At 39.8% G+C, this 22,601-nt stretch overlaps 5 protein-coding genes and 3 long non-coding RNA genes across 13 annotated transcripts in view; 4 read left to right on the top strand and 4 right to left on the bottom strand.

Moving 5' to 3' along the window:
* The window catches only part of LOC124349671 (endocuticle structural glycoprotein SgAbd-3-like), a 192,971-nt gene that overhangs the window by 78,398 nt on the left and 91,972 nt on the right, over window positions 1–22,601 (bottom strand). The gene's annotated exons all lie outside the window — the stretch shown is intronic.
* LOC124348320 (torsin-1A-like) lies at window positions 18–1,635 on the top strand. The gene is made up of 6 exons (XM_046798517.1): window positions 18–269; window positions 334–578; window positions 633–805; window positions 865–1,016; window positions 1,078–1,228; window positions 1,294–1,635. Exons 1-6 carry the CDS (start codon window positions 98–100, stop codon window positions 1,442–1,444), a joined length of 1,044 nt encoding a protein of 347 aa, XP_046654473.1. The 5' UTR covers window positions 18–97; the 3' UTR covers window positions 1,445–1,635.
* On the bottom strand, window positions 1,640–5,457 carry LOC124344776 (vascular endothelial growth factor receptor 1-like). The gene is made up of 15 exons (XM_046798248.1): window positions 5,248–5,457; window positions 5,023–5,182; window positions 4,784–4,947; window positions 4,556–4,727; window positions 4,313–4,492; window positions 4,073–4,246; window positions 3,910–4,010; window positions 3,614–3,856; window positions 3,158–3,548; window positions 2,941–3,088; window positions 2,813–2,883; window positions 2,607–2,755; window positions 2,435–2,554; window positions 2,247–2,376; window positions 1,640–2,181 (listed from the first exon to the last, which is right to left on the bottom strand). Exons 1-15 carry the CDS (start codon window positions 5,455–5,457, stop codon window positions 1,817–1,819), a joined length of 2,778 nt encoding a protein of 925 aa, XP_046654204.1. The 3' UTR covers window positions 1,640–1,816.
* Window positions 2,418–5,831, top strand: LOC124350510. The gene is made up of 12 exons (XR_006921046.1): window positions 2,418–2,842; window positions 2,930–3,113; window positions 3,181–3,206; window positions 3,359–3,514; window positions 3,575–3,647; window positions 3,717–3,766; window positions 4,554–4,959; window positions 5,034–5,128; window positions 5,208–5,253; window positions 5,330–5,512; window positions 5,620–5,682; window positions 5,752–5,831. It is a non-coding gene; the product is annotated as an uncharacterized LOC124350510 (long non-coding RNA).
* LOC124347582 (neoverrucotoxin subunit beta-like) lies at window positions 14,028–17,794 on the bottom strand. Of its 4 annotated transcripts, XM_046798463.1 has the most exons (3): window positions 17,691–17,794; window positions 17,491–17,615; window positions 15,978–17,371 (listed from the first exon to the last, which is right to left on the bottom strand). In XM_046798463.1, exons 2-3 carry the CDS (start codon window positions 17,594–17,596, stop codon window positions 16,248–16,250), a joined length of 1,230 nt encoding a protein of 409 aa, XP_046654419.1. In that variant the 5' UTR covers window positions 17,597–17,615; window positions 17,691–17,794; the 3' UTR covers window positions 15,978–16,247. The 4 variants fall into 4 exon arrangements, 3 of the variants coding, with proteins under 3 accessions (XP_046654419.1, XP_046654420.1, XP_046654418.1); XR_006919937.1 differs by lacking the exon at window positions 15,978–17,371 and adding an exon at window positions 14,028–14,855 and having other exon boundaries at window positions 17,491–17,695; XM_046798464.1 differs by lacking the exon at window positions 17,491–17,615 and having other exon boundaries at window positions 17,691–17,769.
* LOC124350737 lies at window positions 14,983–18,311 on the top strand. The gene is made up of 3 exons (XR_006921103.1): window positions 14,983–15,925; window positions 17,717–17,724; window positions 17,790–18,311. It is a non-coding gene; the product is annotated as an uncharacterized LOC124350737 (long non-coding RNA).
* Window positions 18,443–20,102, bottom strand: LOC124347835 (cytolytic toxin-beta-like). The gene is made up of 2 exons (XM_046798483.1): window positions 19,981–20,102; window positions 18,443–19,857 (listed from the first exon to the last, which is right to left on the bottom strand). The coding sequence occupies exons 1-2, from the start codon at window positions 20,084–20,086 to the stop codon at window positions 18,689–18,691; spliced, it is 1,275 nt and encodes a 424-aa protein (XP_046654439.1). The 5' UTR covers window positions 20,087–20,102; the 3' UTR covers window positions 18,443–18,688.
* LOC124351036 lies at window positions 19,725–20,377 on the top strand. Of its 3 annotated transcripts, none has more exons than XR_006921338.1 (3): window positions 19,725–19,891; window positions 19,964–20,199; window positions 20,277–20,377. It is a non-coding gene; the product is annotated as an uncharacterized LOC124351036 (long non-coding RNA). The 3 variants fall into 3 exon arrangements; XR_006921340.1 differs by having other exon boundaries at window positions 19,725–19,895; XR_006921342.1 differs by having other exon boundaries at window positions 19,964–20,135; window positions 20,277–20,347.

The following is a 22,601-nucleotide window of genomic DNA, read 5'->3' as shown; positions in this document are numbered from 1 at the left end:
AGACGAACTTTGAAAAAGTATAAACTGTTAACTGTTATCAATTTCAGATATTTCTTGAATGCAATTTTAGATCGTGTGTCATAGTTTTTTTTCCAAAATGAAATTCTGTTCAATGATATTGTTTTCCTTTTTATTGCACTCGTGTCAATTAAGTGCAGGCTTTTCTCCCCTGTCTGTTCTTGCTGATTTTTTTTCCTCCAGTTATGAAAAGTTGAGGTGTCCTTTCAATGACTGCTGCAATGATTACTGGATACCCAACAACATCACAAGTATGTGTTTAAATAATAATTTTTTAGGACTAAGTTTTACTTATTAACCTTGTATTGACCACAGAACTGCAATTAATGATAACAAATGAAGTCTTTGGCCAGCATATTGCTACAGAGATTGTAGCAAGACAGATCATGGCTCACTTGGAAAACCCCAATCCGTCAAAGCCTCTAGTGATGAGTTTCCATGGATGGACAGGGAATGGCAAGAACCATGTTGCTTATTTGATAGCAAAGAGCCGTTACAAGGAGGAAACTAAGAGCCAGTTCTATCACCATTTCATGGCCACAGTACACTTTCCTCATCAGGTAATACTGCCGATGATATTTGAAAACAAAATCATTACCATGTATTATTTACAGGAACATGCACAATTATATCAGGATCAAATCAGATCATGGGTGAAGGGAAATGTTAGTTATTGCCCTCATTCGCTTTTCGTTTTTGATGAAGTTGACAAGATGCCTTCAGGAGTGCTGGATGGCATCAGAGCTTATTTGGATTATATTGATATTGTAGACGGTGTTGACTACAGGTACACAAATTGTTCCTTTAGTCTTCTTTTGGAATCATAGTTATGTAGTTTCATTTTAGGAAATCCATTTTTATTTTCCTGAGCAATACTGGGGGTAAAGAAATCACCAAAAGAGTCCACGACGTCTGGTTGACTGGAAATGTGAAACGGGAAGAATTGACAGTCAAAGACTTTGAGAGACTCGTAGAGATGGGAGCTTTCAATGAACAAGGTAATTCGGTTACCTTTCAGTATTGTAGTAATTGATCAAAACACACATTTCTATTTTGTAGGTGGATTTCATCAAAGCCACCTGATTCAAAAGAGTCTGATTGACGTCTATGTTCCATTCTTACCAATGGAAAAATCACACGTCCGTCTCTGCGCGGAAAACGAGTTTAAAAGGCAAAATTATGTTCCTAAAAATAAAGAAGCAGCTTTACAGTGAGTATCCTGCCATTTATGTTGTCTTTAATCAGATTAATAGATACCATGTTGGTGTTTACCAGGAAAATTGTGGACGGACTTCATTACTACCCCGAAGGTAAAGAAATCTACTCGACGACGGGCTGTAAAAGAGTGGCCCAAAAAGTGAGTCTGTACATAGCCGACGAACGATACACTAAACGTTCAAGTAAAAAGCATCGCACGGAACTTTAACCTAATTGTATTAATGACCCACTGAAACCAACATTTCAGCTTATTGTGACTGATGTGCTGTTTCATTCAACGAAATTGAAACTGTGATAAATTATGCATTGCAGTAGATTTTGGCCATCGTTTTTGTAGATGGTCTGAATCGTTAAGTTTTTTAAAAATGCAAAATTAAGTAAACTTGTCTTGTCTCCGAGTCAGTAACCGTTTACAGACGTTTAATGTCACTAGAATCTAATAAAACTCAAAAACAAATAGTAAGGGGTAACAAGATTTTTCAGCAAATATTTTTAACTTTTAATCATTTTTTTCTTATTCCTTAGATTCAAGTCCGATTCTCATCTGTTTCTCTCGTAAGCTAGTAATCTTCATCAAGTGCTAAATCATTTCGATCAAGTTCATCTCTTGAGAATCGTTTCGGAATTGGAGGCGTCGTTTGCCTCCTGGCGATTTGTTCAGAACAGTTTTGGTTACAGGTGGCACCAAAGCGCTCGTTGACGAATGGTTGACTACATTTTTGCTTGGATCAACTTCCATTATATTCGTGTCTAAGTAATCGTGGCCAACCAGCAGCTTAATATAGTCTGTTATTTTCTCCTCCAGGTCGCAGAAGGTTGGCCTCTCCTTAGGATCAGCTTCCCAGCAGTTTTTCATAACCTCCCCGAAGAAGTTGGGTGAAAATTCCGGCTTCTCCATTCGGTGCCCATTTTGAATATCTTTCACAAGTATCGGGCCATTCCTTCCTTTAATTCCAAATCCACCTTCAGCTAGAAGTAGGAAGTAAATATGTCAGTCATTTTTCTCTCACCTGGATATGGAATTCTGCCGAGGGAAAAGAGTTCCCAGAGGAGAATTCCGTAAGACCAAACGTCCGATTGACTCGAAAAAATGTGGTCGGTAAGCGATTCTACGGCCATCCACTTAATCGGCAACAATTCCTGCCCATCAAACGTAGTGATTTCCAATTAATTGAATTAATTTTTCGCTTATTTTTACCTGTCCTTTTATCTCGCAATTGTAATCGTACAGTTTTCTGGACATTCCGAAATCTGCGATTTTGACGATTCCGTGATCGGCCAAAAGGACGTTGCGGGCGGCCAAATCGCCATGAAGGACCTGGGCAGCTCTCAGTTATAATTGCGGGAGTAACTAATTTGATTGGACGTACCTTTTTACTAGTCAAGTATTCCATCCCTCTAGCTATTTGTAGAATCCAGCGGATCAAATCCCACGTTGAAACGGATTTATTGTCTTCCACATCTGCATCTTCTCCGTATTTCCAGATTGTTTCCGGCTCTTGAAAGTCTATCGCTTCCTCTGATTGCAAATTTGAAATAAGAATTTGATTTGAATATCGATTCGTTTAGAACTTACGTGGGAAATCTGAGATTGCATCCGCTGGATGTGATAGGGAAGGTTCATTTTCTTTATCGATCGAGGCTTTGCTAAATTTAAATTTAAATTAATTTTTACATTAATTAAAATGGAAAGCCTGGTCGTACCTGGCAGACTTGTAGATGTCTTGCAACTCGTTACCGCATGTCATGTTGCCCAAATTATCCAACAGGTTGACAAACTTGAGTCGATGCTTAATTAAATAACATCTCAAATTACCGTAGCGACAGTAATCGATAATAACCAAAAGTTCGCCTACAAATAACTCAACAGAAAAATGGTAAGTAAACTAATAATAGTTGAATAAAATTTTTTAAAATATACCTTTAATTATGTCCTTTGTGCAGGCGCCCAGTAGGTTGACGACGTTAAGGTGAGATCCCAGGTAATTCAAAATTTTCAGTTCACTTATCAGAGCATCCATTGCGGCCGTTTCGTTTAGTTTTTTAGTTTGAAATTTCGATTGCGATCGGACCGTTTTGACGGCTACTGTCGTGACACTTTCACCTTTGATGATCTCCACAGCTTCCGCTTTGAAAACTTCGCCAAAACATCCTTCGCCCAGTTTGCCAACGAGTTTCAGACGATTCCTCGGAAATTCGCATCGTTTGTCGTAGGGTAGAAATTCCGTTTGGTAGTCGATTGGCAAGTTTGGGTCGATTCCATCAGGATTGCTGTTGAGTAGTATTCTTTCTAGTTCTTCTTTCCGATTTTTCTGTTTTTAAACCAAATTATTTCTAGGAACACAGATGACACGATTCTTTTTTAAATTTGGCTCACCTTGTCCAGATACCAACTGATGCCTAGTCCAAGTGTAAGGACAAACAGCACAAATGTAAAAATGGCGATGGCAATGTTGGCTGTTTTGGTTTCCTCTGCAAAGGTGAAAATCCTGCGCCTAGCCTCACCTCGGCTGTTGTTCCACGAACAAACGTAAGTTCCTATTTCGCTAGCGAAGCCTCGTAGTGGCAAAATTGACTGGTTGTTCGTGTAGTAAATCAATCCGGAATATTCCATGTCGTCCTAAAACGTTAAGGTATTATTTAGAGAAGCGATAAAGTCATTTTATTGCTCACCTTGAGCCATTGAATGGGGACTTGATCGGAGGGTCTGTTACAAGTTAAATTCTGAGCTATTCCTCTGCCGAGTTTGACATCCGCTGGATCGTTATTTACTTCTGAAAATGGAATTTCTTAGACTAAGTAAATGTTCTGAGTTTGGCATAATTTTAGTTTACACCTTTAACGTTAAATGAAATTGTTTGAGACACTTTTTCGCCATTGATGTTTGCTTTGCATTGGAAATGGGTGTAAGTATTGACAGTCACGCTGAGCAAAATCAGTCGACTTTCGTAAATGTTGTACGAGTAATCTTCCAGGGTTTTCCCTATCACGTCCCTCATTATTTGAATACCTGTGAGGTAATTTAACGATCAAACGGTTGCGGTTATTGATGGTTACGCGTTTTTTCGTGATTTACCTGTTGGTGGATTAGTCTGGTTTATAATTTGCATTTGGTCGGTGTCATTGGTCTGATAATACGCCCATTCCGGTTGCCAAATGGTCTTTTTAATTTTGTTTTGGATGACTGTACGGCAAATCAAAGTGACATTGGTCCCTTCTACCGGATCTTCTTCGCCATCTCTTACTAGCTCCATTCCTGTGTAATCATCGGGATATGACAAATTTCGACATAAAATTCCTTTTTAAAATTTTATTAGACCTCTGACGTAAACAGTGAATTCTTCATCAGTGTGCCGGATGGCAGTTTCTATGTTCATGGAGCCAAGGCACATGTATTGGCCAATGTCACTGACCTTTGGATTTAATAACCTCAGTCCGAGTTTGGGTATGAACAACCAATCAGTGGAATTATTTGGATCCAACGACAAAACCTTGTAAGTAATATTTCTATAATGTTATTTAACTAGTTGATTATGTGTTCATTTACCTTAAAACTCCAATCGAATTCTCCGTTTGCGTTGGGCTCTCCGCGGAGGAGAGACACGGTGACGTTGGGATGGGTGACCTTGCACGGAATATCCAGCGGAATTCCTTGCACCGAAACAAATTCCGTTTCGATATCCGTCTGGATGATTACAAGTTTTATAACACCTAACCGTACAGGTAAATCGAGTATTTTATATAATGTTTTAATTAAAAACAGGACGACAGGGTAATGTAACAAACTGTAAACGTAGACGTATTGTTCGATTTGAGTTCCTTGTTGAGTGGCGCAACTAAAAGTGCCCGTGTCCGAAGGAAAGGCCTCCAGTAAATTCATCGTCGATCTCAGGTGCGTGTCGTTCCTATCCACCGAGACGCGAAAGCGTTTGTCAACATAGGTTTCCTGTAATTAAATTCAAATGTTGCAGGTGCTGAATGAATTTGGCAAAAATGTTGTAATTATTCTACCTCAGGGTAAGTGGTTATAAAGTCCGGTAGTTTCCACGTAATATTAACAGATGTATTTTCAATTGTTGTGTTGTATTCGTAGGTGCAAATCAGTGTTAGATTGGAATTTGATTTGACCACCTGTTCTGTCACAGCCGGAATCATCTCTAGTGACTCCGCATCCGAATGGACGACCAGCAGCAAGACAAATATAAATCCCTTGAAGAACATTTGCAACTCAGAATCGACTGGAGACACTCGAAGCACAAATCAACTCTAAATAACAGTAAACTTAACGTCACCTGACTTTTAAAAACTATAGTGAAGGCACTGCTTTTACACTGGCGGAGTTTGAAACAACAAAAAGACCTTTTTATAGTATTTTAACTATAGGTTTACATATGCACCGCGGGAAGTGGTTAGCGATGATGTGTTTTGCCGGTGCGGATTGATTTTGTAAGTGCGGATGTCTGGGGTTTGAATGTTTGATAGTCTTCTGCATTGTTATTTCTCGTTGGATTTCAGTTTCATTGACGGTTGATCTCATCACGAGGCTTACCAATCCGGGAAATGGCTACTGTCACCGGAGTGTTCGTCGTTTATATGTGCAGGTAAACATCTCATATTTTGCATCAACATCTCGTGTATTTTTGTCAAATTGATTTTGTTAATAGCTTGATCTCGTTATATTGTGTTATGCAGTTGAAGTAGTGTTATAAATATTTGTGAAGCATTTATAACACGTAAAGGAAGTACCCCAAAAAATGTTAGGAAATGTTTCTTGAAATTCGTTTGTTAATTCATGTTTTATTTTTGGAATTCAAAGCCAGAGTGGCCGTGTCGTTATTTTCAGCCCAGCGAATAGTGCTCAACTTGCTCATCGTAATCATTGCACCTTGTAGAAACAATGGACTGTATCGCTGGACTCGTGCCCGAATCTCTCTTAGACTTCTTCCGGGCGATATTCCACTGATCCTTCGGACATGGTAAAGACTTTCCATTTATTACGACGAAAATTTTATAGCCAATTTTATTGATAAGCCAAAGAACTGTCAACCCCTTGAGGAAGATTTGCATTTCAGAATTAGTAGGACACTGGTGGACTATAACTTAATTAAATAACATGTCATATCCCACGATTGTATTATGAATCAAAGACGATTACGCACTGACGTACACAGTAAGACAGGGATTTAAGCGACATGGAGTTAAGATTGATGTAATTAATTTATTTTGTGCGGGAAATGGTCACGCCTTGTCGGTGCCCATTAAGTAAATGTATTCGATGTTTGAGATTAGATAATTTAGTGCTATGCACGGAAACAGTCTTGCCGTTCGCTCAAATTTAGACAAACTTGGATTGCCAACTTGTCAATAACTTAGATTGTCAACTTAGATTGCAATTGTTGATAGAAAAATATTGTCCAACTTTGGTTTCTCTTCCCCAAGTCTCTAATGCAACGTCGTCGAGGCGTTGACGTTTTACTTTATCATATACGGTTTCGAAAAATTCTTCATTGTCCACGATCCACCCACCGACAGAGTCGAGACGTTTAGCGATTGAACTTGTCTTTTGGTTGAAATCGTCAAAAGTGATGAAGCCGCTGCGGATTTGGACAATCATTTCTTTCAATTCTGTTAGGCCGTCGGAGCGGAGTTGAGTAACCAACTCCGTTTTTTCACGACAGTTGTCTATGAATCTATTTAAGTCAGATTCATGTTTGGGAAAAAAAACGTCGTGTAGGTCCAATTTCTTTTCAATTTTGTCACAATCATCTAAAATTTCAATCCATTCAAACGCCTGATAAGGTAAGGTCGTAATAAAGTTTCGGTGCGTTAGCGCATCCCGGCAGTGCCACGAGTGGACTTAGCCAAACGATGCAAGGCACACCCAGTGCCTCGCCTCCATGTCTGGCCATCGATTGATGGGCCATTCGTCCAAATTTGCCAGCAAACCTGACAGCCTCGTCGTACGTTGTTGGTAACGATTCACTCAGGGACAGACCGAAACTTTGAAACTCGCATTGGATTTGACTACTACTCGAGTAGTTTCGATAGTTTCCTGCCAAACTCCCATCCAGCACACTTAGGATTGTTTTGCCACAAATATTAAGGTCCGCCTTAGCGTTGGCTTGCCCCACTTCTTGGCTTCTTTGAAATTGTTTGGTGAAAGTGAAAACGGCACCGGCACCGTATTGAATTTTCATGACAAAGTGAGTCGCCGTGTTGTTGTTTCCGGTCCTTGCAACATCTAGAAAGCGAATATTTGTCAATTGATCCATGGTCATTTCTTTGTAGCCCGTTTTGAAGAAACATCGGACTTGAACGCTGGATTCGCCTACAGTATTTATCTCCTTCGTCAGATAAGAAGCTGATCCTCCTCCGAGTTCAATCAATCCTGATAGGATGCTGAGTTGAACCGAAGCGCTCATGTCAAGTCCCTCGAATTTCTCACTCAGAGTATCCGATGCGTTCATCAAGTAATTTGTGTCGACATTACTGATAATCTCGATTTTCTTTAAATCATCTGAGTTCCACAAGCTGTAGCCTGTGGGAGAAACAACATTTTCAGTGCAACTAATAGGTATCTAATATTATATGCTAAGACAAAATAAGTGCAGGCATTTTAATCACTCTACTTTTTTTCTCTAAATTCAACGGTTCCTACATACCCATAACCATCTTATCATTCCGTGCATCGTAGAGAGCTCCCTCGCGAAAGTCCCTTCCAAGAGCAGGAATTTCCAAAATTTTGGTACTGGCTTCCGTGATAGACATTGTTTAGACCCTTAATAACAAAAAAAAAAATAATAATAATAATAAATAATTCGTGCCACACGACTTATAATCCTACCTAAATCTACATAAATCACATCTTGACTTTGCCTTACCTTAGCTGTGAACAACTGTGAACGAATAGCAGAAATGTCGGTGACAAAATATAGGCGATTTGGGGGATAATTTCCGTTTTAATTCGTTTTAATTATCACTAACTTTTCTTGTACAGTCCAGAGCGTGTGATGGAGGAGAAGCATCTGGAAGCGGGTGGGGCAGCAGCGACAATTGTAAAACGTGAAGTTGCCAAATGGTGAGTTGCTTATAGCAGGAAGGCCATGGAAATAAAATCCCAGAACACGCTCGTCACGCTTGGCAACACGCTGATGCCCGGTTTCACTTTTATTGCCTTCTGTCCAATTCGAAATGGACACGAGTGGACACATTGAAGGCGGCGGGAAATCTATTTCCGTTCAAATCTGTCGAGATGTAGTTGGTTCGACAACTGACGGATCTCAAAACTGCCTATACGATATCGAGCAAGTTCGAGATAATACTTCATTGCCAACACTATACTTGTTATCTTAAGAGACGAGCGGTCTACTAACGGTTGCGACATTATCATCCCCGACCGCAGCAAGCAATGCGCATATGTTGTTTGAATTTGGTATAACAAATTTTGATGTTTTCTGTTATTTAGTGGTTTTACAGAGCTTATGAGAAATTATTGTTAGAATTGTTTAAAAAATGCTAGAAATATTATTTTACCTATAGATTTACATGTGTTCCGCGGGAAGTGGTTAGTGATTACGTGTTTTGTTGGTACGGATTCAGTCGATTGAGTAATTGCGGATGTTTAAGGGGTTTTGTTTGGGTGTTCAGCTTTTCAGCATTGATATTTCTCTTTTGATTTCAGTTTCATTGACGGTTGCTGATAGTTTCACGGGGCTTACCATTCCGGGAAATGGATTCTTTCACAGAGATGTTCCGTCGTTCATGTACAGGTAAATAGTTCCCAAATACTTAAACTTACCTGTGTCTGCACCAACACCTGGCATTTTTATCGCATTGATTTTGTGTTTTATCTCATATTCTTGTAACATGATTCAAACATTTTTTCGGAAGAGGTTTCGTTTAAAATTCATTCGATTTTTTTTTCTACTAGACAAAATCTGAGAGTTGCTGTATCGTTGTTTTCGGTCCTTTGCAACATAGCCGGATTTTGGGGATATTGCATATTGCTTGCTCAATTGGTTCCAGCAAAAGCATTGGACTTGAACGCTGAATTCGCCTCTATTTCTCTGCTTCGTCAGATAGTCAGCTGATCCTTTGAATTCATCGGAATTCATTCCCTATTTCGGATACCAATAAGGTGAATTGAAGCTCCAATCAAAGTTCATTGAATTTTTGGCTAAGTCCACCCGATGATCAAGTAGTGTTCATCTGTGTTCATCATAATAAATGTTTTAATGATGTTATGAGAAATTATTCTTACAGATGTTTAAAAAATGCTAAAAATAGTATTTTAACTATAAATCTACATGCTGTGCTACGCGGGAAGTGTTTAGCGATGATGTGTTTTATCGGTGCGGATTGAGTATGGTTGGATGTTTGGGATTCATAGTGTTTAAGACTGATATTTCTCGTTTGATTTCAGTTTCATTGATCGCCTCACGAGACTTTATACCATTCTTACCTAATGGGTACTGTCACCGGAGTGTTTCGTCGTTCATGTATAGGTAAATAAAGTTTTCAAAAACTGACAATTTTATTTTCAGTGTCTGCAGCAACATCTCGTATTTTTGTCTAATTGATTTTGTTAATAGCTTGATCTCGTCATACTGTGCTATGCAATTGAAGTAGTGTTATAAATATTTGTGAAGCATTTATACGTACAGGAAGTAGGCCTACCCCAAAAAATGTTACGGAAATGTTTCTTGAAATTCATTTACTAATTCTTGTTTTTTTTACAATTGAAAACCAGAGTTGCCGTTTCATTATTTCCAACCCAGCGAATATTGCTCAACTGGTTCATCGTACCTTGTAAAAAACATCGGACTTGAACGCGCTTGAACGCTGGACTCGTGCCCGAATCTCTCTCAAACTTCTAATATCGGACGATATTCTACTGATCTTTTATTGGACATGGATGGTAAAAAAACTTTTATCACTAATTTTATTGATAAGCAAAAATACTGTCAACCCCTTGAGGCAGACTTTCATTTCAGACTTATTAGAACAATCGTGGACTAACATGATTAGATCACACGTCATTTCATTCGATTGTATTAAGTTTCATTATGACTATTAGTCACTGACCTGACATGCACAGACAGAGAAGGATTTAATAAGCGGACATGGCGTTTAAGTTTGATATGAGTGTCTAATATTGTGCGGTAAGTGGTTATGTCGGTGCTCATTCAGTAAATGTGAATGTTTGGGGAATTTGATAAGTGCATACTACGTATTGTTATGCACCCATATAGTGTAAATGCCTAATGAAACGAAAAAATGTTTCATTATATTCAAACCAGTTTCTGACAGAGTTGAGACGTCCAGTGATTGAACTTGTCTTTTCGTTGAAATGATCAAAAGTGATGAGGCCGCTGCGGATTTGGACAATCATTTCTCTCAATTCTGTTAGGCCGTCGGAGCGGAGTCGAGTAACCAACTCCGTTTTTTCTCGACATTCTTTTTTCTTTTCAGGCCATCGAATATTCGCTTGAATACGATATATTTGATCCACATCCTTTGGGCCTCTTGGCAGCTTAGGAACGGGAAGCGGGACGTCCAATTTCCTTCTATTAAAATTCGTCACAATCTTCAAAAAACTTGATCCATTTACACGCCTGATCGAGGGTAAAGTCGCAATGAAGTTTCGGTGCGTTAGCGCATCCCGGCAGTGCCACGAGTGGATGTAACCACACAGCCGCGTTAAACTGCTTATTTTAACGATTTCCAGTACCTACACACCCCTAACAATTTCAGTACCCTTCAAAAGGGTCGAATATGCTACTGAAACGCAATTCAGTATTTTACTGTACTTGCTTAAGTACAAATTCCCTACTAACCATTCATTTGCCTACTTTTTACGTTATTCCTAGTGAAACTGTTAGTAGGCATAGTTCTGTTCAGTAGGTTGGTCCAGCAGTTTATAAAGATTTAGTTAGTAGTCTGAAAAATTCAGTATGTTCAGGTAGGGTTAGTAGTTTGATTTTAAAAAGTAATCAATAATAAAAGCAATGTAGGTTATAGCTAGTAGTTTACAAAAATTTAGTACTTTTGTTATAAGTAGTGTGAACAATTCAGTACCTTAGACTAGTAGGTTACAACTTACAAGGAATAAGTAGTATTCGTTAGGATAGTAGTTTTCGTATATATCAATGTGGCGTGCCTGTAAGGCACTAGACTGCCACGCCAAAGGTCCGGGTTCAATTCCCGAATAAATCAAGTCTTCTTTCCAAGTTAAATAAAATCGAAATGGTCGGTTAGTGGTGCCGAATAATATCAGTAGGAATACCAATGCCGTAAATGAAGTGGTCAAAACTTTTTAAGTAAGGGGTGGGTAGTAAAAGCAGGAAAGAATTTAAAGTGGTTTAGTTTAATTAGTAAGGCGAGTAAGTAAAGGTAGAAGAATTGAGAAGTAGTTTCAATCAATTGGTTAGTAGGCTGTCACCGAGTAGCAGTTACATGAAAGTAGGATACCGCCACTGTGCAAACGATACATGGCACACCGAGTGCCTCACCGCCATGTCTGGCCATCGATTGATGGGCCATTCGTCCAAAATTGCCGGCAAACTTGACGGCCTCGTCGTACGTTGTCGGAGTCGCTTCGCTCAGGGACAGACCGAAACTTTGAAATTCGCATTGGATTTGATTACTACTTGAGTAATTTCGATAGTTTCCTTCGAAACTTTTGTCTAGCAGACTTGTGATTGTTTTGCCACAAATATTAAGCTCAGCCTTAGCCTTGGCTTGCCACTCTTCTTCTCCACTTTGAAATTTTTTGGTAAAAGTGAAAACGGCACCGGCGCCATATTGAATTTTCATGACAAAGTGAGTCGCTCTGTTGTTGTGTCCAGTCCTGGCGACATCTAGATAGCCGATTTGGGTCAATTGATCCATGCCCATTTCTTTGTAGCCCGTTTTGTAGAAGCATTTGACTTGAACGCTGCATTCGCCTCGACTACTTTTCTGCTTCTTCAGATAGGACGCTGATCCTCCTTCGAGTTCTATCAATCCTGACAGAATGCTGAGCTTAGCCGAAGCGCTCACCTCAAGGCCCTTGAATTTCTCGCCCAATGTAGCCGACGCATTCATCAAATAATGTGTGCTGTCATTACGACGGACCTTGATTTTATCGACGTCATCCGTGTCCCATAAAGTGTAGCCTAGGTAAAAACCAAAATTTCTTCAGCGTAACTAGACTACTTAGATGCTATATACTACTAAGAAAACCAACTTGGCCCATTTAATCTCTTTTTTTTTTTTTTATATATATTTATAATTTCTTTTTTGTACAGACCTATAACAATCTTATCATTCCGTGCATCGTAGAGAGCTCCCTCTCGAAAGTCCCTTTCAAGAGCAGGAATTTCCAAAATTTTGGTACTGGCATCCGTGATAGACATTATGTTGAGTTCCTCAAATAACAAAACAAAGCGACACCTATTGCATTACGTGTGACATTATCTGAATTTACTTTGATGTCATCTTGACTTTGTCTTACCTTGAACAATTGTAAACGATCAGCAGCAATATCGATAACAAACTATAGGCGATTTGGGGTAAAATTTCTGAATGTAGTAATAATTGCTTTTACTTTTCTTGTACACTCCAGATCGTGTGATGGAGTATAGAGGCCTCAACAAGTCGGGTGGGGCAGCAGCGACAGTTGTAAAACGTGAAGTTGCCAAATGGTGAGCTGCTTATAGTGACTTATAGCAGCTAGGCCATGGAAATAAATCCTGGGACACGCTCGTCACGCTTGGCAACATGCTGATGCCCGGTCTCAGTTTTATTGCCTTCTGTCCAATACGAAATGGACACGAGTGGAACCAATTGACGGCGGCGGGAAATCTGTTTCCTTTCAAATTCTCGATTGTTTGGTTCGACAACTGACGGCTATACTGCCTGCGAAATGGAGCTCGAGTGTCTCACTCGTATGGAAGAGAATAATTAAATACCAACATACCTGTTATCAAAGGTGAGTCGAAGCATCAATCAGAGTCCATTGAATTTTTGTGGCTCGGTCCATCCGATGATCAAATAGTGTTAATTAGACTGTCATTTAGAGGTCTGGGAAAGAAACAAATTTTGTTTTCATAGTCTTTTTCAAATTGTAAGATTGTAATTTGATAAGACATTTCATTTGATAAGCAACGAGAACTGTCAACCCCTTAAGCTATATTTGCATCTCTCAATTAATATAGTAAATTAGATAATAGACTTTGATATCAGTCGATGTATTATGAATCAAAGACGAGGGAGGGACTGACTTACTACAAGTAACAGTGATATAGGTTTAGTCTGAAACGGCATAAATGTAAATAGTATTTCAGCGTAAATTCACACGCTTTGTTTGGGAAGTGGTTATACGGTTTATCGGTGCGCGTTAAGTCAGTGCGTGAATGTTTTGGATTTGATATTGTTCAATTGCATAAATTAAGCCAGCTTTGAACTTGTGGATTTTCCAGATTTCTCTCTGCGAGTAGCTCTCTGAGACCGTCAAGACGACTGGTTAAGATTTCTGTCTGTTGTCGAAAATATTCGAATAATTTAGTGCCACTGCGGATTTCTACCAACATTTCTTTTAATTTTGTTTTGCTCTCGGAGCGGAGTTGAGTAACAAACTCTATTTTTCGGTCAAGTACATCGTGAACTTTTTGTTTAGTCTCTTCCATAGCATAAGTACCGGAACTAATGCCAATGCTGGTACCAAGTAAATATAGTAACGGCAAAATTGGACCGGTCTGCAGCGCACATATAGCAATAACACCGTCGCCGATCATCGCGTACCGTTTGAGTATCAATGCAAATTTTAACTTTAACTTTAACATTTTCAATTCAAATGTGTCACATTCTTCAAAAAAATTGATACATTGACACGCCTGATCAGGGGTAAAGTCCCAATAAAGTTTGGGCGCGTCAGCGCATCCTTCCAGCGATACGAGTGGATGGAGCCAAACGATACAAGGAACACCGAGTGCCTCGTTTCCATGTCTGGCGAATGACTGCTGAGCCGTTCGGGCAAAACTGCCGGCAAACTTGATGGCTTCGTCGAACGTTGTTGGTAACGCTTCACTCAGGGAAAGGCCGAAACTTTTAAATTCGCATTTCATCTGGCTATGATTTGCAAAATTTCGATAATTTCCTACGAAACTACCGTTGAGAACACTTTGGACATTTTTACCACAGAGTGCGACCTCGTCCTTGACTTTCATTTCGTTTTCGCTACTTTCAAATTTTTTTGGTAAAAGTGAAAACGGCACCGGCGCCGTATTGGATTTTCGTTACAAAGTGAGTCGCTCTGTTGTTGTGTCCACTTCTTGCAACATCTGCGTAGCGAATATTTGTCAACTGATCCATATCCATTTCTTTATAGCCCGTTTTGAAGAAATATCGGACTTGGACGCTGGACTCGCCTACAGTAATATTTGTTTTCATTACACTTTCCGCTGATTGTTTCAGGTCAATCAATTCTGATACGATGCTGAGTTGAACCGAAGCGCTGGTATTAAGTCCCTTGAATTTCTCGCTCAGAGTATCCGATGCATTTATCGAGTATTAATTTGTGCTGTCGTTACGGTGGACCTCGATTTTCTTTAAATCATCTACCTTCCATAAACTGTAGCCTGTCAAAAAATGAAATCTTTTCAGCGCAAAGAGACACTATTATAATAAGATCAAATAAGAGAGCAAAGTAACAACTCAATCAATTCTCTCTATTCTTTTAAATTAAACTGATGTGATAATACCTAGAATAATCTGTTCACTCCGCGCATCATATAGAGAGCTCCCTCTTTGAAGTCTCTTTCCAAAGCAGGAATCATCAAAGTTTTGGTACTGGCATCCGGAATGGACATTTTTTGTTGGAAATTTATTCCCTAGCCAATTGTGACACATATTTTATTTTAATGTACAGTACTACAGTCCAATCTAAATTTGCATACATGACATCCCGATTTTAGTCTTACCAACCTTGACCGATTGTAAAACAAACTGCAGAAAAGGTTGAAACTAAATAGACGGGGTTTTGAACAAATTCACGAATTAAATTTACAAGTTACGCGTTTACTTTGTCCTTGTACACTCCTCACTGTGCACGGTATTCGAGAAACTTCTACAAGCGAGTGTGAGTGGGCAGTGGAAAATGTGAAACGTACTGTGACAAGTTATCGTCGCATATAAAATAATCGAGATTAGTTACGCCGATTATTTTTAATTACCCTTTATTCTTTACACAAACTCGCATTTTTCGTGACTTACCACCTACGAAATTCGGGCCACATGATAGGGAAGCATTTCATATCTACGAAACCGTGTTTTTTACATCTCATAGTAATAAGTCGCGAGTGATATAAGTAATATAACCTTCGATTTTTTTCTTTCCGTCCCTTTTTCATGCCACAATTCATTTTTTTAAATCCTCTTTTTTGAAGTTGTTGTTTTTTGTAAAGTAAAGATGGCGCCAGCACCGCATTGAATTTTCATATTTCAAAGTCTGTTGCAGTGTTGTTGTTTTCCAGTCCTGACCCTGAGTGGCCAGCCAGCGGTTCATCGCGGTTCCGGTTCATCGCGGTTCCAGCCCAGCGGTTCATTGAATCATCGTACCTTGTAAAAACATTGGACTTGAACGCTGGACTCGTGCCCGAATTTCTCCTCAACTTATTTCGGGCGATATTCCACTGATCCTTTGGACACGGTAAAAGATTTGAATTTTATAACCAATTTTATTGATAAGCCAAAGAACTGCTAAGTGTCAACCCCTTGAGGAAGATTTGCATTCTAGAATTAGTAGGGCACTCGTGGACTATAACTTGATTTAAAATAACATGTCATGTCACACGATTGTATTATGAATCAAAGACGATTAGTCGATTACGCACTGACATGCGAAGTAAGACAGGGATTTAAGCGAACTGGAGTTAAGTTTTATGTAATTAATTAATATTGCGCGGGAAGTGGTTGTGCGGCTTGTCGGTGCTCATCAAGCAAATGTAATCGATGTTTGGGATTAGATAGTGTTATGCACCCAAATAACGCAAATGCATTATGAAACGGAAAAATTCGACTTCGTTCGCGATCCACCCAGCGACAGAGTCGAGAGGTTTAGTGATTGAACTTGTCTTTTGGTTGAAATGGTCAAAAGTGATGAGGCCGCTGCGGATTTGGACAATCATTTCTCTCAATTCTGTTAGGCCGTCGGAGCGGAGTCGAGTAACCAACTCCGTTTTTTCTCGACATTCTTTTTTCTTTTCAGGCCATCGAATATTCGCTTGAATACGATACATCTTTTCCAGATCTTTGTTCCCTTTGGGCAGACTAGGAATGGGGAGCGGGACGTTCAATTTCCTTTCGAATTCGTCGCAATCTTCAAAAAACTTGATCCATTTACACGCCTGATCGAGGGTAAAGTCGCAATGAAGTTTCGGTGCGTTAGCGCATCCCGGCAGTGCCACGAGTGGATGTAACCAAACGATACATGGCACACCGAGTGCCTCACCGCCATGTCTGGCCATCGATTGATGGGCCATTCGTCCAAAATTACTGGCAAACTTGAGAGCCTCGTCGTACGTTGTCGGACTCGCTTCAGTCAGGGAAAAGCCGTAACTTTTAAATTCGCATTGGATTTGACTACTACTTGAGGAATTCCGATAGTTTCCTGCCAAACTTCCGTCTAGCAGACTTGTGATTGTTTTGCCACAAATATTGAGCTCAGCCTTAGCCTTGGCTTGCCACTCTTCTTCTCCACTTTGAAATTGTTTGGTGAAAGTGAAAATGGCACCGGCGCCGTATTGAATTTTCATGACAAAGTGAGTCGCTCTGTTGTTGTGTCCAGTCCTGGCGACATCTAGATAGCTGATTTGGGTCAACTGGTCCATACTCATTTCTTTGTAGCCCGTTTTGTAGAAACATTTGACTTGAACGCTGCATTCGCCTCGAGTGTTTTTCTGCTTCTTCAGATAGGAAGCTGATCCTCCTCCGAGTTCAATCAATCCTGAAATGATGCTGAGCTTAACCGAAGCGCTCATGTCAAATCCGTTTAATGTCTCGCTCAATGTAGCCGATGCATTCATCAAGTAATGGGTGCTGTCATTACGACGGGCCTTGATTTTCTCGACATCATCCGCGTTCCACAAGCTGTAGCCTGCAAAGGGAAAGATGAAATGATTTCAGCGCGACTATAGATAACTTAGATAGTATAGTATAGTATAAGACAAAAACAAATCAGACACTTTTTTTCTTTTTAAATTAAACTTAGAATACCTATAACAATTTGTTCATTCCGCGCATCGTAGAGAGCTCCCTCTCTAAAATCCCTTTCAAGAGCAGGAATTTCCAAAATTTTAGTACTCGCCTCCATGATGGACATTGTTGAGTTCCCTAAATAACTGGAAAAAAATCGTGCCACACGACGTATAATCCTACCTAAATTTTCAATAAATAACATCTTGACTTTTCTTTACCTGGAACAATTGTCAACGAATAACAGAAATTTCGGTAACTAACTAGGCGATTTGGGGTAAAATTTCCGTTTTAATTATCTGTTAACTTTTCTTGTACAGTTTAGAACGTGTGATGGAGTAGAGGCCTCTACAAGTCGGGTGGGGCAGCAGCGACAGTTGTAAAACGGGAAGTTGCCAGATGGTGAGTTGCTCATAGTGGCTCATAGCAGCAAGGCCATGGAAATAAATCCTGGGACACGCTCGTCACGCTTGGCAACACGCTAATGCCCGGCTTCACTTTTACAGCCTACTAACCAATACGAAATGGACACGAGTGGAACCAATTGACGGCGGCGGGAAATCTGTTTTCTTTCAAATTCTCGATAGTTTGGTTCGACAACTGACGGCTATCAAAGCTGCCTACGACATCGAGCAAGTTCAAGTGCATCACTCGCATGAAAGAGAATAATTAACTACCAACATTACCTGTTATCTAAAGAGACATGCGGGCTCACGATAGTCAAATGCCTTAGAATTGTTTTAAAAAAATGCCCAAAATATTATTTTACTTCTAGATTTACATGTGCGGGAATTGGTAAGCGGTGATGGGTTTTATCTTGAGTATAAGGTCGGATGTTTGGGGTTTGATAGTGTTTTGTAAGACTGATATTTCTCGTTTGATTTCAGATTCATTGACGGGTGATCAATCACATGGGGTCTTGTCACCGGAGAATTCCATCGTTCATGTATAGGTAAATAGTTCTCAGTAAAGATTTGAATTTTATAACCAGTTTTATTGGTAACTAAAAGAACTGTCAACTACTCGAGAAATATTTGCATTTCAGAATTAGTAGGACATACTCATGGAAGTCATGTAACTTAATTAGACAACGCGTGCTGTCATGTCAGTCCATTGTATTATGAATCAAAGACTATTAGGCACTGACGTACACACACATTCAGGAGTTGGCTAAGTTGGATACCACAGAAATGTTTAAATGGTTTTATAATTAAAATTTTTATTGTCGCACACGTGTTGTGCGACCAGTGGTTAAAAGGGCAAACCAACTTGGCTGCTTTTTGGCTGACTTTCTGATATCGTCTAGAGAACCGGCAAATAAATTTGTCTTCTGGTTGAAATCTTGGATTGTTTTAACGCCACTGCGGACTTCGACGATCATTTTTCTCAATGTTGTTTTGCTTTCGCTGCGGAATTTGGTTACGTACTCCAATTTTTGTCCAACATCGTTCCTCATGTTTCTAACGTTTTCCGAAAGGCTTAATTGTCCTATCGATAGCAAATAAAGTGGCCAACCGAGAATCCAGGCAAAAACTAAATCATAAACGATTTTATTGGTTCTCTCGAGCGCGTTTTTGAGTTCGATTTCAGTTGCGTCACAATCCTCGAGGATCTTGATCCATTGAGACGCCTGCTCGGAATTAAAGTCGCAATGAAGTTTGGGTGCGTCAGCGCATTCTGGCAGCAATACGAGTGGACGGAGCCAAACGGTACAAGGCACACCCAGTTTCTCACCTTCTTGTAAAGTGATTGATTTGTGGACAATCTTGCGAAAATTGCTAGCAAACTTGACGGCTTCGTCGAACGTTGTCGGATTGGCTTCACACAGGGACAGACCGAAACATTTGAACTCGCATTTGATCCTGCTGTGACTTGATGAGGCATTGCGATGGGTTTCATCGTTATGACTAGATTTACCTTCTAGGGCCGATTTGATTTCTTCACCACAATGTTTCAGCTCCGACTTGTCTTTTCCCTCTTCTTCTCTACTTTTACATTTTTTGGTGAAGGTGAAGATGGCACCGACGCCGTATTGGATTTTGATTACAAAGTTAGTCGCTGCGTTGTTGTTTCCAGTTTTTGCAACTTCTGGATAGCGAATATTTGTCAATTGATCCATGCTCATTTCTTTGTATCCCGTTTTGTAGAAATATTTGACTTGAACGCTGGACTCGCCTCGGGTACTTTTCGATTGCGTCACGTAATCGTACACTGTTGATTCTCTGGTGTCAATCAATCCTGATAAGAGACTGAGTTGAACAGGAGCGCTCATATGAACTCCGCTGAGTTTCTCGCTTAATTTGTCCAATGTATTCATGACGTAATCTGGGGTGTCGTTACGGCGGGTCTTGATTTTATTTAAGTCATCTGTGTTCCACAAGCTGCAGCCTGAAGAAGAAAAAAACAACATTTTTCAGCGCAAGTAGGTATTAGCTACTAATACAAGACAGTTATTAAGTAACAACTCACTTTAATTCTTCCAAAAATTCAACAGTAGCTATAAAGTCATACCTATATCAATCTGTTCCCTACGTGCGTCGTAGAGAGCTCCCTCTCGGAAGTCTCTTTGAAGTGCGGGAATTTCCAAAATTTGGGTACCGACATCCGTGATGGACATTTTTTAATTGCAATTTATTCCTTTTAGGGATTGCGCAACGTATTTCCAGGTATTTCATTCAATCCCGATTTTAGTCTTACCTTGACAAATTCGTTAAACGAGCTGCAGAAAAGGTTGTAACTTACTAGACGCAGTTTTGAACAAATTCACGATTCAATTACAAGTAATATACGCCTTTACTTAATTCTAGTTACACTTTCACACCGGTGTACGGTATCCGAGAAGCAAGCGAGTGCGACTGAGTAATGGCGAATGTGATGCTTCGTTTTCAAGTTATCGTTGCTTAAAAGATAATCGAGATTATTTTCAATTTCGAAATAAAAAAAGAATTTATCGACTCATCAGTGTTATTGTCTTGATCCTACCCTTTCGTACTGCACTTTGAAGCTGTTGTTTGTTTTCAAGTAAAGATGGCGCCAGCACCGCATTGAATTTTCATATTTCAAAGTCTGTTGCAGGTTGTATCAGTGTTGTTGTTTTCCAGTCCTGTGTGGCGAATATTTCTTAATTGATTCATAACTACAGTAATCTGTGCTGTCAATCGGCAGGGCTGTGGAAATCAAATCCTCGGAAGGTGGCAACATTTTGGTGCACGTTTTAATTGTGAACTTTCTATCCAATGTACAAACTGGACGAATTGGGCGGCCATGGAAAATCCTTTTCGGTTCAGATTTGTTGGTTCGACAACTGATAATCCACGGCTTTCGAACTTGGCTCATGTTGTCGACAATTTGCTAGGATAACTCGCAAAAGGAATTATGGCAAGTGTAACGATAGACATAACCAATGGCAACGTTTTCTGTTTCCTCGGCAAAAGTGAAAATCCGGTGTCTTTTCTCGGCTGTTGTCCCACAAACAAACGTAAGTTTTATATTCAGCCCTTTGAGGAATATTTGCATTTCAGAATTAGTACGACACTTGTGGATTAACTTAATTAGACAACATGTCATGACATTCAATTGTATTGTGAATAGAAAACGAGGCACTGACACACACACACAGGGATTGACTAAGTTTGATACAATTTAAGAATGTTTATGCTATTTTTGTGTAAATCCACACGTTGTTGTACGCGAAGTAGTAGCGGTTTGTCGGTGCTCATTAAGTCAATGTGCATGTTCGGGGTTTGATAGTGTTCTGCTCTCATTTATCATTAACATAATCACCAACCCAGTCTATTTAAATCATCTCTAAGACGCGGAAATTTCTCTTTTTGTTCTTTCATCCACTGTGTGACAGAGCCAAGATGCCGTTCAATGGAACTTATCTTGTTGTTGAAACAATCAATGGGGATTAGGCCGCTTCGGATTTTGACAATCATTTCTCTTAATTCTGCTGTGCTGTCGGAGCGGAGTTGATTAATGAATTCCTTTTTTAATCGACAGTCACCTTTCCATGTATGCCATCTCCCAAACCAAAAAAATAAAAAACCAAAAAAATTTATGTCCAATTTTTTTCTAATTTTGTCCAAATCTTCAATGATCTTTATCGATTTAATCGCCTGATCAGGAGTAAAGTCCCAATAAAGTTTCGGTGCGCATTCGCATCCCGGCAGTGACACGAGTGGATGGAGCCAAACGGTACAAGGTATACCGAGTGCTTCGCCACCTTGTCTGGCCATCGATTGGTGGGCCATTCGTCCGAAATTTCCGGCAAACCTGACAGCCTCGCCGTACGTTGTCGGTAACGCTTCACTCAGGGACAGACCGAAACTTTGAAACTCGCATTTGATCTGGCTATTACTTGAGTAATTTCGATAGTTTCCTTCGACACTACCATCCAGCACACTTAGGATTTTTTGGCCACAAATATTAAGCTCAGCCTTAGCCTTGACTTGCTCCTCTTCTTCGCTACTTTGAAATTGTTTGGTGAAAGTGAAGATGGCACCGGCGCCGTATTGAATTTTCATGACAAAGTGAGTCGCTCTGTTGTTGTGTCCACTTCTTGCAACATCTGCGTAGCGAATGTTAGTCAACTGCAACTGGTCCATGCCCATTTCTTTGTAGCCCGTTTTGAAGAAGCATTTGACTTGAACGCTGCATTCGCCTCGAGTGTTTATCTCCTTCGTCAGATAGGCAGCTGATCCATCGAGTTTAATCAATCCAAATAGGACGCTGAGTTGAACCGAAGCGGTCATTTTAACTCCACTGAATTTCTCGCTTAATGTATCCGATGCATTCATCAAGTAATTTGTGCCGTCATTACGGCGGATCTCGATATTTTTCAAATCATCTGCGTTCCACAAGCTGTAGCCTGTGGGAAAAACAATATTTTTCAACGAAATTACGTAACTAATAAATAATATGCCAAGACAAACAAGTTCAGGCATTTTTATTCCTCTACTTTAATTTCTAAATTCAACGGTACATACCTAAAACCATTTGTTCATTTCTAGCATCGTAGAGAGCTCCCTCGCGGAAGTCCCTTTCAAGTGCAGGAATTTCCAAAATTTTGGTACTGGCATCCGTGATGGACATTGTTTAGACCCTTAATAAAAAAAAAAAAAATAATAATA

The sequence above is a fragment of the Daphnia pulicaria genome, chromosome 1 (assembly GCF_021234035.1).
Source record: "Daphnia pulicaria isolate SC F1-1A chromosome 1, SC_F0-13Bv2, whole genome shotgun sequence".
Lineage (NCBI taxonomy): Eukaryota > Metazoa > Arthropoda > Branchiopoda > Diplostraca > Daphniidae > Daphnia > Daphnia pulicaria.
The sequence above is the reverse complement of the archived record's forward strand: the minus strand, read 5'-3'. Positions and strand labels throughout refer to the sequence as shown.